At 41.1% G+C, this 18,765-nt stretch overlaps 1 protein-coding gene across 1 annotated transcript; it reads right to left on the reverse strand.

Annotated features, from left to right (window-relative positions):
- Positions 1-665: 665 nt before the first annotated feature.
- LOC104150973 (mitochondrial outer membrane protein SLC25A46) lies at positions 666-15,724 on the reverse strand. Its single transcript, XM_068925411.1, has 8 exons — positions 15,371-15,724; positions 13,455-13,497; positions 11,390-11,447; positions 10,823-10,900; positions 10,001-10,101; positions 6,716-6,772; positions 6,092-6,149; positions 666-2,814 (listed from the first exon to the last, which is right to left on the reverse strand). The coding sequence occupies exons 1-8, from the start codon at positions 15,618-15,620 to the stop codon at positions 2,236-2,238; spliced, it is 1,224 nt and encodes a 407-aa protein (XP_068781512.1). The 5' UTR covers positions 15,621-15,724; the 3' UTR covers positions 666-2,235.
- Positions 15,725-18,765: the final 3,041 nt, after the last annotated feature.

An 18,765-nucleotide genomic window follows, 5' to 3' on the forward strand; every position in this document is an offset into this window, starting at 1 on the left:
CAGGAGTAAGCGTTTAATGCAAGTCAATAATCTAGCACAATATACAACACCATTCTGAGAACTCGTTATCTTTCACAGCGTATGTAAAAGGCAGGTTTTTATGTCCTCCATTTTGTATGACAAAATATCTTTTTTCCTTTGATTGCTAGAAAAATATTCTCGGCCGGTTTCACTGACACATCTGCAATCGCTCGCCTCTAATGTGCATGTAGTTAACTATTTTAAAGCAAGTACGATGAAATAGCTGGTTTCAGTTTACACCTTTGGGAAAAAAAAGGTGGGTTTATGTACTAAAAGATAGGATTAAAAGCCTGTCTGGACAACGTCCTGGACAATCTGGTCTGAAGTCCATGCTGACCTTGCTCAGAGCAGGAATTTGGACGAGACGACCCACCAAGGTTCCTTCCAACCTGGATGATCCTCTGATATGGATCGCTCTTCATACTCATAGAAACTTTTCATAGTCACGGAAATTTTAAAAATACAAACTAAAAATTGAATATTTTACCCCTGTTCTTGAATGTAGCTTAACTGGACATGCTGTAGTCTTTAGAAATTTCAAGACTTAAAAAAAAAAAGCCACTGGAAAATCTATACAACAAAATACCACGTGGATCAGGATGATCCCTCTAGAAGCCTCTTTAGTGAATTACTTCTTCAGAATATTTACCATGTATTTTCCACTTTATTTGATTGATTCCATTCTATACACTGAATTTGCAATTAACAATATTTCAAAATAAAACCAGTTCCCAAGTTCACTATACTTTCCAACACTTATGCATTTAAAATACACGAAAGTTCGTTTAATGATAGCAAAGCAGACCTTCAAATGATATCGTTGGAAGGTATGAACAGCAACACCTTTTCATTATTTTGCCATGACTGTTTTCCATAAATGGAGACTGCTATACAACGCTCAAAGATAGCTAAATGCACATCAATTTATAGTATTCACAGAGATAAAGACTTGCCACATAGAAGTGTGAAGATGACAACAGTCTTTCATATAATTTAAAAGTGATTCTCCACACACTTCTTGTACTTGCTAAGATCATTTTCCCTCCAAGCTTTCATTAAATTCACCGATGAAATCAAAAATTCTGTTACTGCTTGTAAGTTATTTAGAATGAGCAAAACTCATTTTCAGACGGAAAGTCTTGATCTACTGGGGAAAGAGGGCAAAGAGTAGTACATTTCAGTAGTCAGCTTACATGTTAACAGACTTAATTCGGCTTCACAAAGTATCCAATCCAATAGAGATTTTAAATAAGGGACATCAGTGCTAAATCATAAACAGACATTATATATATAGCTATTCAATACATGTGTACATACCTCTCCAATCTAACAAAAGAGAAACTTTAGAAAATGCCAATTAATCTTTTATGCTTTCAGTATACTTTGAACACTGATACTAAATCCATTTGCATGATTATTCTACTCTTATACAACGTGCCAGAGTAAAACTAAACTCTCAAGCTCTGAGTGGAAAGCTGACTAAAAATGATACTTATACATGCATGTAATCAGCTTCTAATTCTCTTTAGTCACGCACTTCAGTTACTGTCAGCCCTGCTAACAAACTGCAAGACAACCAAGCTCTGCATTCTGCTTAACTTTGTCCAAAACCAAGTTTTTGTTGCAGAGTATTTTGTTGAAAGCAAAGGACTTCACCTCATCTTCTCCTGCCACGCTGCAGCAGTGAATGCAAGAAAAATCTTCTGTGTATCTGGAAATTATGACATTTACATCTAGTCAAATTTTACGGTTTCCATTTTGCTCACAGCTCCCTCAACAGTGATGGTGAAAACATTTTTAAAATAAGATCAGTAAACCCATCGGTCTCCCACTTGCAAGTTCTACAACTTATGCAAACAAATCCTTTGAACCGCCTAGCAGTCCAAATTAAGTATCAGATACAATGTTTATAAAGCAGAGATGAAAAATTCCTATCCATTCCTCATGCCAGTTAACTGGTAAGAGGCAAGATAAAACCTCATTCCAACCAGAATCTGATTCCCTTCTGTATGACCACACATTGGTGTTAATCATTTTAAGTATTATTTTTTCAATGACATTTAGGAATTTAAATTCCAATTTTTAAAACAAGTTCTTTTACAGTGTAGATAGAATCCATAGAGTGTATTCTTCAGTGTCATTTCTAAGCCGCTTTTAACAATAATTAAGTCGGGAAATAACTAGACCACTGTGCTAAACCCACACTTGAACAAGTTAAGAAACATTTTGAAGCAGTGTAGAGTAAATAATTTTGGTGAGCTGTAAAACAGCTACATGCAAGGTATACTGTACTATAACAGCTCCAAATCCTTTATAAAAACCTAGCATTCCCTCTTCCCGTTTTATAGTATTTATGCAGTCTCTCATGCCTTCGTACTGAGTGTTGATGGGAAGCACTTCATAGCCAAGGTCTGTGTTGTCAATTATCGTGCGTGTCCCTTGAATATGAAGGCGATGTAAAACTGTCTCCAGAGGGTAAAGCATGACATCAGCACAAAGGCTAGCAGCAAAGCTAGCAATAAGTTCTGGAAAATATGCATCCAGCATGCTCTGCACAGAAGTGGAGCTCTCTGTTGGGAGGTTGTGGGCATTCGCCCTTTTCAGAACAAACAAAACAAGCTTCTGGACGATGGAACTGATGACGTAGTGAAGAACTCCGTGTAGAGCAGTTGGAAAAGTCAACACCATTAGAGGAAGGAGACGCTTGCTATGGGGTACTCCCATGCCTACAACTCTGCCGATCCCTTCTTTCACGCAGTCCAGAATTCCAGGATTATCTCGAATGATTTCACTCTACAAACACAAGGGAATAGTTACAACCTGTGCAGCTTGTTTCATAGCCACAGTGACATCCACTTCAACTTTCTGTTTACCTCAGCTCGATTTTTTTCACCTTCATAAGATAGTTACCTATTTATATGCTACTATATCTAAACAGCCATACTGATGTTACAAATTCATTGCTCTAATACTCTCAATAATGTTCAAGTAAACTTGCTTTTAAGAGTGAAGCTATGCTTAAGCATCTTTCATTTAATCTATACTCCAATTACTTGTGTTACTACCAAGATATTAAACTTTCAGCATATGACAAAAAGTAGCAGTTTCCACAACCACCATTATGTACCGAAATGCCTATTTCAGAATCCAAATGCTAGGAAGAATTTATCTAATTCAACAATCCTGTTCTTTAGGGATTATAACTGAAGTCTTTGAACTTTGATGGGCATAATATAAAGATTTCCATAACTAAATTTAAGATAAATGATCATTTTTACTTGGAATGGAATAGGTTCAGCTATAGATATTTTCATTCCATTCTTAGTGTCTAAAAATAGCACTCTTTGCTCATGCTGCTTCTTAGAAAAGATAACTATTTTTTAATGAAAAAAATCACATAGTAATTCTCTTGCTGTATTCTGCCTATGGCTATGGGACTAAGACATTTTTCCCTTTCTCATGCTTATACAGATTTAATGTTTCATCAGCACCGTTACATCCAAACTTAATGATTTGGGAGTTCTTCTCAGTGCCCAAGTCCTTCTGTTCATGTCAGCTGCGTCCGGACCACATGCCAGGATGAGACCGTAACATTCCCCATCCTTGGGAAAACGGCCTGCAAAGCCCTCGCAACTACTCTACACAGAACAGAAACTGGTTCAAATACTTGAAAATAATTTGCTCTTCCTGACTCCAGGCATAACTATTGCATTACAACTGCAACTGAGCCCTCATCTGCCTCATATCGTTACAGCTGCTGCACTTCAAAGCTACACTTAATTTTGTCAAACATGCCACCGTGTGGTTTGAAATATTAAAGATGAAAACAAAGTAATGTGACAGCTACATCCAAATAACTTAAGTGGTAGAAATTTGCAGTATACTTACTTGGAGAATATATATATACTTATAATATATACTTACTTGGAGATATATATGTGTGTGTGTGTGTATATATGAATTATATTATATACAAGAAGTATCAAATTAACAATGTTGAATAGTATATCTAATCAGAATTAAGATATTCAAATAAAGTTAATATAAAAAGCTATTAGTAACAAGACCCATAATCTTTAACACTACAGTTTTCAGTTGCTCATTGCCCTCTTGCAGTACAGGAATATAATGTAAACCTGTTAAGTCAAGTTGCTCCCTTGCACTGATTGATACGGCATAAATAAAGTCTTGACAAATGCTCATATTACTTCTGTTGTGTTTCTAATAAAATCTATGATGATGTTTTGAGGAGCTGGAGAATACATTTCATGTTATAGATTTACATTCCGTAAAGCACTCACACATAACTGAGCTCACTAAGCACCACGTCCACAACTAGTCTCTGTAGCCTAAAATCCTCTAAATTCTCACGGAGATTACTTTCATAAATAACTCTTTACAAACGTAATCACTTGTTTAAAAGGCTGGGGGAGAGGCTGTTGGGTTTGGTTTTTTTTTTTTTTGCTTGTTTTTTTAATTAAGATGCTATGTAGCACAAATAACTTACATATTTTGCAAATTAAGACTGGATTTAAATCATGTCTTCTTCTACCATTTAACGGTAAGTATGTTCCCATTTCCAACCACACATCCTTCCAGAAAAAAATATATGAAATGACAATACCTGAAACAAAACATCCCCTTCTGTGGCCACCTGACTGCCACGAACTCAAGAAACTACAACAGTTTTCTGTTACTGTTTCTAGTTCCAAGATCTTAATAACATGCTCAGCCCTGTCCCTAGGATATGACAGGGCTTCATAAGTCAGCTTTCTATCGTCAAACTGGTTAAATCTCTCCACCGCTTCCATGAACTCTCAGAGATCCACACAGGCTGGATTTCTGGAATGTTATTTTCAGAATAATTCAAATAGAGAGAAAGAGGAAAGGTTCTTAAAAACTTAAAGAATGTGAGCTTGTCACTAAGACTCTAACTATAGCCACCCACCTTTAATCTCACCCATTCCGTTAGTCCAAAATATGGCCGCTTCAGGCAGGACAGCCTTCGTACTGCCTTTTGGCTCCTTGGAATTTGGATCCTTTGCATAGAGCAGAATCCAGTCCCTGCCTCTAGAGTACATGCTGGAACTAAGAAGCTGTAGAAGTCAGCCTTGTTTGCCTCTTGCCCTTACAGGCTCTCATGCAGAAAACCCATCAACAGTTGAACTAGAAGTTTAAACAGTTGGCTCTAAATCAGGACTTACAACTTGTCTACACTGTGAATGAAAATGATTTTAAATGAGTGACAGACATGAGAACGACTGTTTTGCACTATCCTCCATGTAAGAGTTCACTTCACAGTAAGAGTTCCATTAGCTGCTCAAAGATGCTTTCACATTAATTAAGAGAAACTCATTATATGGAACTAGCTGGAAGAATAACCCTGGGCTACTTCCCCATAGTTACGCTCCCTCCGTCTGCTTCTTCACAAAGGGATGCAACAACTCACCTCACTGAAAGATAATCTGCAATACAGTGCTGTACGTTACTTTGTACAGTAACAGAGCAAGTTAAGCTATATCCTAGTGACATATCCAGTTTTTCCTGAAATTCATTTCCATGGCTAAGGAAGAACTACATTAAAATTTAAAAGCAGAAAGTTGACCAGATGAAAGTAGCCCTGGAATAGTTGAGTTCAATATTTTAACAAAACAGAGCTGAATTATTACAAAACCCTTACAGTTGGTATAGGGGTAGAGTCACTGCAATAACTATTCTAGGAGCCTTTTAAAGCCTTTACATGACAAAGACTTGTTTATCCAAAGATGGTTTATCTGCTACAGAACATCTAGCTGTAACTTGTTCTCATTTTACAGATAATGCATTCCAACTCTGTCAAATGTCCTCTCCTATCCTAGGTTACTACTTAAGATAGTACAACTAATATACCCATTGTAATAAATACTTTTCTTTTTATCTAAATTCATAAGCCATGCAGCCTCAAGCAAAACGAATATAACTGCTGCAACATACACCTGAATCCAAAGCCAAGGACTCACTTCTCCACTTAATCTAACCTATAAAGAAAAGGACTGTATCTTTTAAAATATTGTAAATATATGTAAATTACCTGCACAGTTTCAATCAGGCTTGCAGAATAAAAAGGCATCGCTATCACATGTGTTAAGCTGCAGAAATTAAAAAAAAAAAAAAAAGAATTAAGGCTTGACAATACTAGAGTATTAGCCAAATCTGTAACTGAAAGTTGACACAAGTCATCTATCAAATCGTGCCTGAGGGAAACTAACAAACCATAACTCAGTTACTAAAGCGTACATTAAAAAAGTCAAGATACGCTTCAGTCTGAACTTCAGTAAGCATTAAATTCTATTTCTATTTGACTGGATCAATTGGAGTTTCACAGAAATCAGAATTTAATCATTTAAAAAAAATGATCTTTTAAATCAGTGAGGCTCCACACAGACAAAGGGATCTAGTAACAAAAATAATTTGTGAAACTAGCACATACAATTAAGGTTGTTCACAAATCAAATTATGAAAATTAGCATTAGTACCCTGTCAAGTAAACATAGCTGCAGATTAAACTGCTACACGTTTGCTGCTTGTACTATGTGGTTTGTGATCACTCATACAATTTGAAGTTTAGATCTGCACGTCAGATTTTGAAAACAAAAAACTAGCATTAATGGTAAGTGGTAATAAGACATAAGGTAATAACACATGCTACACTTACCCTTTGAGAAGAAGGTGGCCACCTATCTGCTTCAGGTTCCATTTATGTGAAAGCTCTCTAAAAAAGAAAAGTAGTGTTTCCCTTAATATTGATAGAAACAGTTACTCTCATGCTTATAAATGCTTATTTATTTTATGGGTCTCTATATCCAGCTTTCACATTGGAGTTCTCCTAACAGTCTACATATAACTTATCTTTCTACTATGGGAAATTTTGCAGTCAGATACATGTATCTTAACAGCTCATGCTTAACTTTTAGAAGTTATTCAGGCCTGTTGGCTATTGTAACAAAAATACCTTTGCTGATTAGTAAGGTGGCTGTAGCTCTCATAGCTACCAGCTTTAGAGATTTGCATTTATTAGTAACCTTACATAACATCTCTTAAAGTCATTTTGGAGGGAACGCTGAAATTTTTCCATCTCAGTAGTCTTCCCTTACCAACACATATTTTTTATTATGTTTTGGTTTGGTTATACGCTTTCTGTTCTTTGAGGTTATGGTCATCCAGTTGCTGTTTCTTTTCTGAAAACCTAAACCACACTGTAATACAGTTACACAAGTCCAAAAAGTACAACAGGAAAAGGTGAGAGACTAGGAACTGCATAGTAACTTTGTACAGACTTAACTCAAGTGTTTTGGCTTATGACTAGTCTTTAGCATATCCTGTTAAAACAAACAAACAAGCCTGTGTTGTATACAAAGGTGGTTTAAAGAATCCCTTTATAGTAGTATTTTCCAGTTGCACACTTCTAAATACGAGCAATGGATGTTAACTACAGTACACTTGCCAGAAAACGTAATCCCACACTAACTCAAGATGACATCAAACAGCCATACATTTGGTAAATACTCCAGCTATAAGGAAAAGATGTTTCTCTCTGAGAACGTTGAACATACTAGACTCTGAATTTTTAATAATAAGCTTTAAAGTGTTCAGCTTCAATTCTTGCCCAAGAATCAAATTCACCCACGCTGCCTGTAGTTACAGCAACTCTAATCCAAGAAAGGAAACTCTTTTACTCTTTTCTGAAAACTTGTGTGTTACTAGGAGGTATCACTTTCCTAAATACATAGGTCAGCCACTAAAGAGGAAGGGAAGATCGTTAGACATTAGGTATTATGGATACTTGGATGACATCTGCTGAGCCATAACACTTAAAAACGTGGAAAAGGAAACCAGTCAAACAGCCAAACTAAGTGAACTGTGAAAGCCTGACCTGTCAATCCGCTAGGCCCAACTATTCTCGCATTAGAGGAACAAACGCAGAATGAGTTTGTCAACTTCTGTGGCAAGTTGGGGGTCATTCTGTAATCTTAATGAACGCTTCTGGCCCCCTCTCCTAAAACGAGGGATGCTTTTATTGTACTACAATAAGGAATTGGAATCAACATCTCAAGCCCCCTTCTTGTCTGCTTTGGAGCTTCATGAATCTTTTAAATCAGCTAAGCTAGCCCTGGCTGCTACAAGTAATAACCTTCATCTCCCTGTGCCAGCCCAAGGATGCATGCTGCCATTAATAAGAAAGGCAGTTGATCCAGTAGAAAACTGCACAGGCTGGTACATGTAAAGACAACCCTTTCAGCCAGATCATTTCCCCAACCCAGTTCATGATGTAACTACTCACATGCTGTGTTGGTGCAAGGATGGGGGTAACACTGAGGAAGGAATGAGCAACTACTAGCAGGTAGGATTGCTTCTTTCAGCAGAAGCATCAGCTTATTTTTCAAATTGCTAAACAACTGGCCTACAAGAAGAAAATCCTTGCTTACACTGGATAGAAAGCAGAACTGTGAAAACACACACACACTATATCACTACTCATGAATTAAAGCACCATCTTCAGCAGTATTTAGAAACATGACTATCCAGTCACGCTCAGAGGAAAGTGCATTCCCAAGAATTTCAGTTACCTATGAGACAAAGTTGATCAAAAAGCTTAAGTACATACCACGTATAGTTTAAGCATGAATACTGTAATGCTTATGACAGCTGCCAGAACCTGCGAGGACTTTCTTTCGTTAGTATGTACGCGTGCTCTGTTGTCTTCCTGATTCAGCCTGCCCAAACTTCTTATTTTTAAGGACAGGTCAATTTCCAGTTCCCCTAAGTACTTAGCGTCCACCCACACATTAAGAATTCAGTCACTTGTCTCCTCTCAAACCTGATCTGCTTCTCAGGCCCTCTGAGCCATTCAAATTTCAGCTCAGAAAACCAGCCTCAAAACCTAAACACTTGTCTGCCTTCCTAAAATCCTTTCCGAGAAAGGTCTTTACCAGCCTCAGTGTTTGCCTTGCAACTGTTAAGTATCTCCTCCTAACTTCGTGATTATCTCAGAATCAACTTGCATTTCACTAAAGTTTTTGTGACTTTATATAATAAAATCTCTCACATAAGTACGCTGTTTACACTTAAAATAGATATAACAAAACTGACAATATATATTACTACAGTATCAACCACTACTGTCAGCTCTTGACCATTATAAAATGAAACACTGAGGAAAGTCTTCAAACAAAAAGGCTCACACTTACGTCTAAAAGTAGAAAAACATCACAATGTTTTGCCAGAATCCTGGAATTATCGTTCAGCAAAGCGGAGTCACAAATCAAAATAAAATGATTATTACTAGACTGCTATAGCGTAAGATGGGCACAGTGAAGTAGAATGGTGAATTCCTCTTTAAATGTAGTCACTCATATTTTTAGTTGGACCCCCTTTATTATTATCAGACTACTAACAACGTACACATAGCTGTTGGTAAAGGAGGACAGAAGGCAAAGCTGACAGCCACATGGACTCATATTTAACATGTCTTTTAATTTAGTAACGCAGGCCATTTTATTTTCTCACCTTTCAAAGACAGTGAAAATGTTCAGCAAGATGACAGTGCTGGCTCGTTAACCAAGCTTTCTGTATTTAGAATAATGAAACCAGGACTTTTTACTTTAGATATGATATCTGTTAGTACCACACAACATAAACACAATATGGACAAAAACAAACTAATATACTTATGAGTTCTTTCACGCCAGTAGAATTGTACTGAATACTAACTTCCAACGTTATTTCTAACCTCAGACTGCTAGGTAGACATACCCAACATACAGGTTACTAGTTACAATTGCTAAGACAACCATACTGTTCTGAAACCACCTATTCAGCGCCCGACTGCTCTAAACAATTCAAGCTTTTCAAACAACCTCACATTTCTAATGCTTTGAACGTAAGTCAACAACTGATAAGTGTGTCAGAAGCCGTAAAAAAACCCAAAAACATGCAATACCTGGGCAAAGGTGTAAATTCACTGATGATGCCTTCTGTTCCAAGGGTTATGCCCTGAACAATAAAAGTGCTGCCCATTCCTTTCCAAAGAGCTCTTGGACCCTACGTTTTGAGATATGCAATTAGAATCTAGCAAAATGAAAACAATCTTTTCTTGTTTTTGTAAAATTTCAGCAAATCCCAGCTACCTAGGGTTACAAATATAACTTTAGATTTCAGTATTCCCAAATTCAGAAGACAATTAACTTCTCTCAACTCTGAGGACATTTTTATGTTATTACATAATTTCAAATAGTTGTCATTAATTTAGAGACCTGTATCTCTGTGTTGATACTTTGTACCATAAATCTAACACCATTTCCAACAGACAAAATGAGTTTGAGATATTAAAGTATGGCTGTAAGAAATCCAGAAGCTCTATTCCCACTATTTTCTTATCTTGAGTTTCAGGATTTTTTTTTGCCTCCAAGAACTATGCAGGGAATTGGAAATTCATGCACTACTGTCTTAGGAAGTAGTCATTTAACTCTGGATAATCTCTTTACCTGCAAAAAAAATTTTTTTTTTTTTAAAAGATCTTAATGAAAGATATTAATTTTTGAGAACTTTGTTTTCTAATATCTACAACCTTTCCTCAGTAGATATTAAGCTTGATAAAATAATTTTACAGTCATCTTTTTGAAACATTTCTATAATAAAAATAACACCCACTTATAATACCCATGCTTTTTAACTACCAATTGCATGAAGTTAAAGACACTGCAGTATACATGTGCTCTAGTAACCTCCACTGCACAGATACAGCCTGACACCAAATACTGACCTGTGTCTTATTGATGCTGTACATAATATTGACAATAGTGAATGGAGTGAGATGATAGTTCCGAGCATGATAATTCACCTGTTAAAAACATAAAATTATAGTGTTTTATACATCCTTGCAGATGGTACAACTCTGAAGGAAAAAGCATTTGCAAAATAAGGACTTTTTTTTTTAAGCTCTGTAAAGATCAGCCAAAGTGACCAAAACATTAATAAGTTCTCCACTGAAGTTTAAGCAAACACAGGCAGAACTTGTTTACATTTTAAGCATACAAACACGTACAACAAAAAAGCATTAAACAAAAAATATGAGAGAGAAAGCATCTGAAAGCTGTTCCACAGATCCCGAGGCACTTATTTGCCATAGTTTATTTTCCATTATCCACATGAAAAAGAAAAGAAGGCTGAAAGTAAATTAAAATTCAAAATGGAAAATGTGTATGCTACAAATAAAGACATACCACCTAGCTGTGTCTTTTTAAAAATCGTACAGCTTTCTTATGAAAGCACATAGAAATAGAACTGAACAGAGGAGATCTGTCGGGGAGAAGTAATATAAAAGATATACCTGACACTGACGACGCAGGACAATGCAAGGATGTGCCAACACATTTTCTGTAAATAGGCTTTAAAAGAAAAGTGTATTTAAAAGCACTGGAAGTAACTGTAAATTTTTTTTAAAATGCTTGTTACTTTTCTCTATCTAACAACATTAGATCAGTGTTTGGAAAAACTATACATTAGTTTTATACCTAATGAAAGAATGAAGCATCTGAGAGGCCTGCCACGTAGCCTGCCAATAATACAAATGGACAAGTATTAAAAAAAAAAAAAAAAAAAAAGACATACACATTCACTAAGAAAAAGCCCTTGGCTTTATATGCACTTTTTTCATAGGCAAAACAAAGTACTAAAATTCTTAAACCCTCTCTCCTCAAAATATGAGGAAACAAAACCAGGACAGAGCCAGGATTAGGAGGATTATTTTCCAGTTTTATGTTAATCCTACATACCACACATTATTAATCAAGACCTTCCCTAGTAAGACTAGAGGATTGGTACTAACAGCTGGTTTGAAATTTTTCAGCAATACAGATTTCATCAGAAAACGCTACTGGCTGAAACCAACTCCTCCCCTGGTCCCAAGAGTGTTTCAGTGAAACTTTCAGAGGAAAGTTATGTTAGTTCTAAAACAGGATTTGTGGTCACAGCCATGTAGAGAAACTCATTTCATCCCAAAGCATCCAAGTGAGCACTTATCTGAATGTGGTTCAAATCTGTGACCCGGATTAGAAAAAGCAAAACCTCCAGATTCTGTCTCAAGCATCCCAGGTAACAGTTCCGACTCCCAACCTACTGGGGCATCTGCGGTAGCTCTCTTACTGGAGAGATTTTACTCAGGATAAACAAATATTAATTGGAATAGAAAAAGTATTAAGGCTGCAGTTTCACAAACTGCTGAGCTAATTAGTAGTTTGCTGCTACAGAAAGGGGTGAAGCTTCCTCTGTATTCCAGCTCTCTTACCTAATAAGCTGTTCTTATAGCTAATTTCCCCCTTCAGCCCTGTTTTAATAAATACAGCATGCTCATCGGGAGGTCTGAACAAGCAGCAGAACCAGTGCAAGGGAAGCAGTAGGTACAGGGGGGTGGGCAGTTTCATGAGACGCGATGATCAAATTTAAGCAGCTCATTACTTGCTGAAAGCAGCCATTCCTATTCTTTATCCCTTCCCTCCCTGGCCTCCCACCCTTAGCTGGTCTCTGTTGCCTCGAACTGCTAGTCAACGCCCAGGTAAATTCACCTGACTCATTGAAACAGCAAAAAAACATCCAGCACCTTCACTGACTCTGCCTTCTGTTCTAGTGAGTCATATCGGTTCACAGACTCTCTGCTAGGCATCACGGGTGATGGCAATGGGATAAGGAGGAGGACAGTGTTATGGCTGCAGGCCAAGTAAGAGATCCTCCTCTTTAAACAGTAGTACACCTCAACTGTGCATGAAACTGAAGCTTTAGTTTCCCATGTTGTGCCAACTGGACAAATGCCACAAGTACTCTGATGTTCTGAAGGGAGAAGCACTTTTCTCCAAGAAGTCTCACATTCAGGTCAACAAGGAATAAAACGATAACAACAAAAAGCAGTCTACTGCTTTCTCAAAAAATAGTATCAGTAATTAGAATCATCATAAATAAAGAATAAAATAAACTACACCACCAAAAAACTATACCAATAAAAAAGCTCGACCACTTTGCCACATCAAGATTACTGTTCCAGAATACTTTGCTATAAAACTTAAAGTCTTTATTACCTTCTTAGGAAGATTCATATTACCCCAAAAGACTAGCTGCAGCAGCAAATGTGGAAGCAATTTTCTTATGCTATTTTCAGATTGCTGTGACAGGGAAACCTGTTTCTTATATTCACTGCTGATGGAGTAATTTTCAGAGAGAACACTTCAGTTAAAAAAAGAAGAACAGAAACCTACATTGCTTTTAGGTAGTAGGTTTCTACATGCACTTCAGCTGCATAGCCTACTGACATAAAAACACAAGATAAAAATGCATATAAAGTTCATAAAAGACAACTACAGCTTTACTGCCACAATCACTGAAAAATACTATACAACTCTTACCTTGCGAGGCCAATACCAAAGCCTGCAAATCTGTTCAATTGCTCTGAAAGAAATGAAAATAGATTATATAGCAGTGATAACCACAAAGGGCAGAAAAACGCTGTACAGACCATCTGAACAATCAATTTTATAGTGTACTTGCTTCAGAAAATTACAAGCGCTAAACCACAACATTTATGTCAACTCAGCAAGAGAAGATATTAAAAAAGTGTTCACTGAGGTATACTTGCAGTTTGGATCATATCCAAGTGTGTGCATACTTTTGCAAGTACATGAAACATTTTACTTACAATGAAATGTCAGCTATAGAAGAAGTGAGACAAAGCGAACAATTACAATAAAACACCATCTTTAGGTACCTAACAAAGCTAACCCAAATCAACAACTGAAAGACTAGTAGTTTGCAACAATTCTGAAAAGCAAACGCATGCATCTAAGGAGAAATTAATTTAAAGTCAAAGATGGCAAAAAGAGAGAAACTTAAGGGAGGGTAACACAAAACGCCATCAATGACATAACAGTGGGCATCAATATGATGCGAGTTTTAAAATCAGCTGTTTGCCTCCATTTCTTTGCAAAACCTTTACTAGAGAACCAAAAAAACGGCAACATGAAAATGGGTTCAGATCTCTATTATCTGTCACCAGATAGATAGATATTTGTATGTTAGGAATTACTCAGAAGACTTTTTTTAAGTGTCAAAATTATAAACTGAAAATTAAGGTTCAGTCCTGTAAGTGACTGGAGCAAGCGTACTGTGTACATGGAGAATCTCAGTAACTACAGTGGAGCTCCATGTGGACAGGACAGCTCTCCTCAGAGGGATGAAAACACACTTCCCTCCCCCCCCCCCACCAGCAGGGGACAGGACTCAATGATATAGGAAATCCTTATTAGCCCTCTAAAATGCAGAATCAACATCCTGCATGAGTAGTCAGGACAAAAAGAGTTAAAGCCTTAGCATCTAAGAACATTCTAGCAGTGCTTTGATGGATAAATTAAAGGTGGTACACAGGCTCCTGTAAGACAAAGACCTAAAAACAGTGTTACAGATTTAAAAAAAAAAAAAACCAAAACCCAATAACTATAAATGTAACTTAATTGGTCTTTTATAAAAGGTTGGTACACAAGTGTACATAAACTCAGGCCTCTATATTCTGCTTCAGTACTTCTGATGTAGTGAGTTTCTCTTAATTCATCTCAACTTCCCAGAGATCTAAAACAGTGCTGTGCCGAGCAGCGTTTCAGCTCCATTTCCCAACGGTAACTGGGGAAGAGCGGAACGTGGTTGCTTCCTCAGCTTCTACCAACTTGACGTTTCCTTCGCTGTCATGCGCCAAAGTTGTTTTTACTGTGGCAGCTCGTGCTCTAGCGACTACTTCAACAAGAGAGCCAACAGCCAGGAGGCACAAGGTCAGGAACATCAGCACTGACTACACCGCAAAAGAAAACGTTGCCTCTATAAAATACATTGTGACACCTGAAGGTATTTTTGACCTTGCAAAACACCAAGGGTGAAGTATTTCTCCAGGAGGTCAGAGTCTACAGGGGTGATAAGGAGCTGACCGTGCGCTGCTGGACAGACGGCGCAGGGTGCCTTCTGGCACCTTCGACCACCTCAGCGCCTTACTGTGCGGGCACGGAGGGAGCGGCTGCTTGAGCGCGACTGCCGAAGCCGCAGCTTCTCTTCTCCCTAAGGCACTTTCCCTTCCCCTAACGCTTCCGCACGCCCGACCCGCAGCCACCAAACACCCTCAGGCCCTGAACGGGGCTCGCAACGCCGGCGGTCCGGCCGGTACCGGGGGGGGGGGGAGGAGCGGGGGGAGGCGGCGGTACCGCACAAGCGGACGGACGGGTGAGAGGGCGGCTGCCCCGCCCGGCTCGGCCCGGCCCGGCCCGGCCCTGCCCCGCCTTACCGGCGCCGGGGCCGCCCGGCCCGAGGCAGGGCTCCTCGTTGAGGGCGGCGCCCCCCGGGGGCGTCCCCGCCCCGTACGGCGGCGTCTTCTCCCCCCAGTGCAGGTTGCGGCTGCCGGGGATGTCGGGCGGGCTCGTCACCCAGTGGCTCAGCTCCGCGGCGCTGCCCAAGGGCCTGCCGCCGGGGCCCAGCTCCTCCCGGCCGCCGCGGTAGCCGAGGCCGTCGAAGCCCTCGGGGCGCCGCGGGTGCATGGCGGCGGCGGTTGGGGGGGGCGGGGGGAGGGGCGCGGCGGCGGTAAGGGCGGCGGTAACGGCAGCCGGGCCCCGCACCGGCCTCCCCCGCGCCACTTCCGGCCGGAAGCGGTCGCCGCCGCAGCCGAGCGCGAGGCCACGTGATCAGGGAGCCAGGCGGGGCCGGCGGGTCGGTGGCCAATGGCGCTCCGCTCTCCGGCAGCGGCCGGCGGGCGCTGGGCGGGGGGGGTGGGGCGGGGAGCGGGCGGTGCTGCCCCCTGCTGCGCCGGCGGAGCGGCCAGCGGCGTCGGGCGGGGCTGAGGGGCGGAGCGGAACACGTTGCGGCCAATGGGAGTTGGTGCCAGCGGCACTGAAAGTAAAACCTCCCAGAGCTGACCTAAACACCTGGCTTAGGAGGTTTTAGGGTCGCAAGCCGAAGAAGCGCCGCGGCTCTGAGGCGGCGGCGGGGCCGGCGGCCGTTAGCGCCGCCGCAGGCCGTTGCCCGCGGCCGTTGCCCGCGGCCGTTGCCCGCCGCAGGCCCCGCCGGCGGCTGGTCGGGTGGGGAGCTGCCGTGCCCGCCGCCGTCGCCTTTCCCCCGCCTCGCTGTGAGGGAGGAGATCATTACTGCCGCCTGGCAGGTGCCCCCTCACAGGACAGCCACCATCTCGTGTCCGAAGTGCAACCGAGAGCAGCGCGGGGTGTCCCGCGTTAGCTTTTCGAACGGGACAGAAGCACTGCTGGCGGCTGGCATCTGTCCCAAATTGCCAGCCGTCTGCCTGCAGCCCCTAACACTGTCCTTCTCTGGGTCCCCTTGTTCAGGTAGCTCTATCCCATGCAAAGAGACCCTGCAGTAGGATACGCACAACTCAAACGTACAAAGCAATTAGTCGTTGACTAATACACGCAAAAGACAGCTAGGTCTAGCAAGTCAGAAGGTGAAGCATCAGTATGCTCACCACCTGGATAAGACACCCTGAGAGGCTCGCTGGCCAGATGGTCCTCAGTCAGATGTGGAAAGGTTGGCCGCCCTTGGCCCAGGCCAACCCCCAGTGTTGCTGAATTGCCATCTTCTAACTTCTCTTTTCCTTTACATCTTTATACCTTTTCACACCAATGTTTCTCCTTTTGAACCCCTGAGCTGCTGACTCTCCTTGTCTCAAAAGTCTTGCCTTTCATTTATTTAACCTTCCTTGCCTTGTATCACCCTACTCTGTGTACTTTTTCATGGCTCTTTCTCACAGCTTGCCAGTTTTCTCTGATGTTTCAGCCAAGGTTACAGAGTTGCGCCTTATCAAAAGCAGGTCTTGGATCACAGCCAGATGAACTAGAAGAAGGGTACCTCCCTTTTGTCTCACCGCAACTAAGGGTCTTGACCCATCATCTCTCCGAGAAGCATTAGGCTGCAGGGCTGAAACTCTCTTTGGAAAACAGACTTCTTGGGAATAGAGGTTTAGCTGGTGATGGGGAAGAGCTGCCCTAGATCAGCTGCCTGCTGATCTAGGGAGGAGCAGGTTTGGGACTAGCCTCTTTGTGCCCTCTGATCAAGACTGTGTGCCGGAGTTTGGGCCTGCTGATGTGGCTGAGATTCTCCCAAGAGCCAGTCCTGCCTAATGTGCTCCATAAATAAGGTGCTGTGGCCTGCTAAACGTTTGAGCTTTTGTGTGCCAAGATACTAGCCGAACCCTGATCCGCTTTCCGGCCCAGTGCCTCCCAAAGACACGTCCCACCAGTGTGGCCACTTGCCTAGCTCTCCCATTATAAACTAGGGTGCATCTTGACGTAGGCACCTTGTGAGTTGTCAAGCTGACTGTAACATTTACAAGTTTGGTGGCCTTCAAGCACAAGGGACAAAAGAGGTTAATGTGGATCACCACGTTCCACTGAAGCTTTCCTAGCACCATCGTCAGCCTGAGTTGTTTTTTCCTTCTCTCCTTCTTCAAGAGTCTGTGAGGCTGCCTCCCAGGGCTAGTGGGACTGACATGAAATCCTCTCTCCCCTTTCCAAGACCTGTGCAGCTTATTGCAGTTCATGCTGCTCAATCTACTTTCATGATAGACTCCCTGAAGCATTTCTGTCAGAGGAAGAGCCCCAGCAGAGAAGACCTGATAAAAGCTGAAAATTTGACCTTGGCTGGCAGAAGAACATGGAGAAACTTGCGTTCTCAGCCAATCACTCTGAAGATCCTTCTTCTGGGAAATGCCAGTTCCCCACATTTCCTTCAGCCCTTTTGCAAGGCTGCCTCTGGCAAGTAGCAGGACATGAAGTTACGTGGGTGTGGAATAATGGAAACATCTGTCATACAGAAGAGCGTGTAGAGCACAGAGAAATCTCTGAGCTTTGAGTAATGTTTAGGTGTGCTAATGTAGTTTCATTTTGCAATTTGGAGGGTGTGCTACCTAGTATTCTCTATGCAGGCTATACCTTAAATCTTGATTTGAGGCTTGACTTTACAGGGCAGAATAGATGGTGGGATTCTCTGACACATCTCTGTTGCGTGTAGGACCAAGTGCTCTTGCTATGGTAGCAGAGTTAATGTGGAGCTGTATCAGAGTCCTGATCACAAAACTTCTCTTCTTAGTTCCTGTCTTTTCAAGAGCCTTGGCTAAGACTCTGGTAAACACAGTCCCGTTTATCTGTAAGCTGACTGTTTTCAAAGTCATCAAGAAAGATCCTTCTATGTGAAATCGCCTGTGTAGATTTTAGATGACTTGTGGGTGAGTTGACTGAAGGCTTCATTCTTTCTTCTAGGATTTAAGTGAGGAGATTAAAGGTTGCTTTGTACTGAGCCACAGGAGAAGTTCTTGTGTGAGATAAGATAGACGAGCCTTTTCTCTAGACTGGGTGCCTTCCACAGCTGTCAGGTCACCCTATCTCTTCCCACAGCCAAAGCCAGAAATAGTGACTCCCACCACAGCTTTTTCTCCCAACAGCCAGAAACAATCAAGGCACTAGCCGGTTCATGTCTATGAATGGTGGATAGGATTGCTGATAAGCGTGTAGTGTGGGTAAGTAGGACTGGATAAAAACAGTAGGAGACCTTTGTTATGGGTGAAGTAAGGATTTGTGGGATAAAAGACACCCCTGAGAATCCTCCATGCTTGGTGCTATGTGGCCATAGCTAGCAATAACAATGCTTATATGCCCTGCTTATGGCTTTTGTGTATCG

This window comes from Struthio camelus, chromosome W (genome assembly GCF_040807025.1).
Source record: "Struthio camelus isolate bStrCam1 chromosome W, bStrCam1.hap1, whole genome shotgun sequence".
Classification (NCBI taxonomy): Eukaryota; Metazoa; Chordata; class Aves; order Struthioniformes; family Struthionidae; genus Struthio; species Struthio camelus.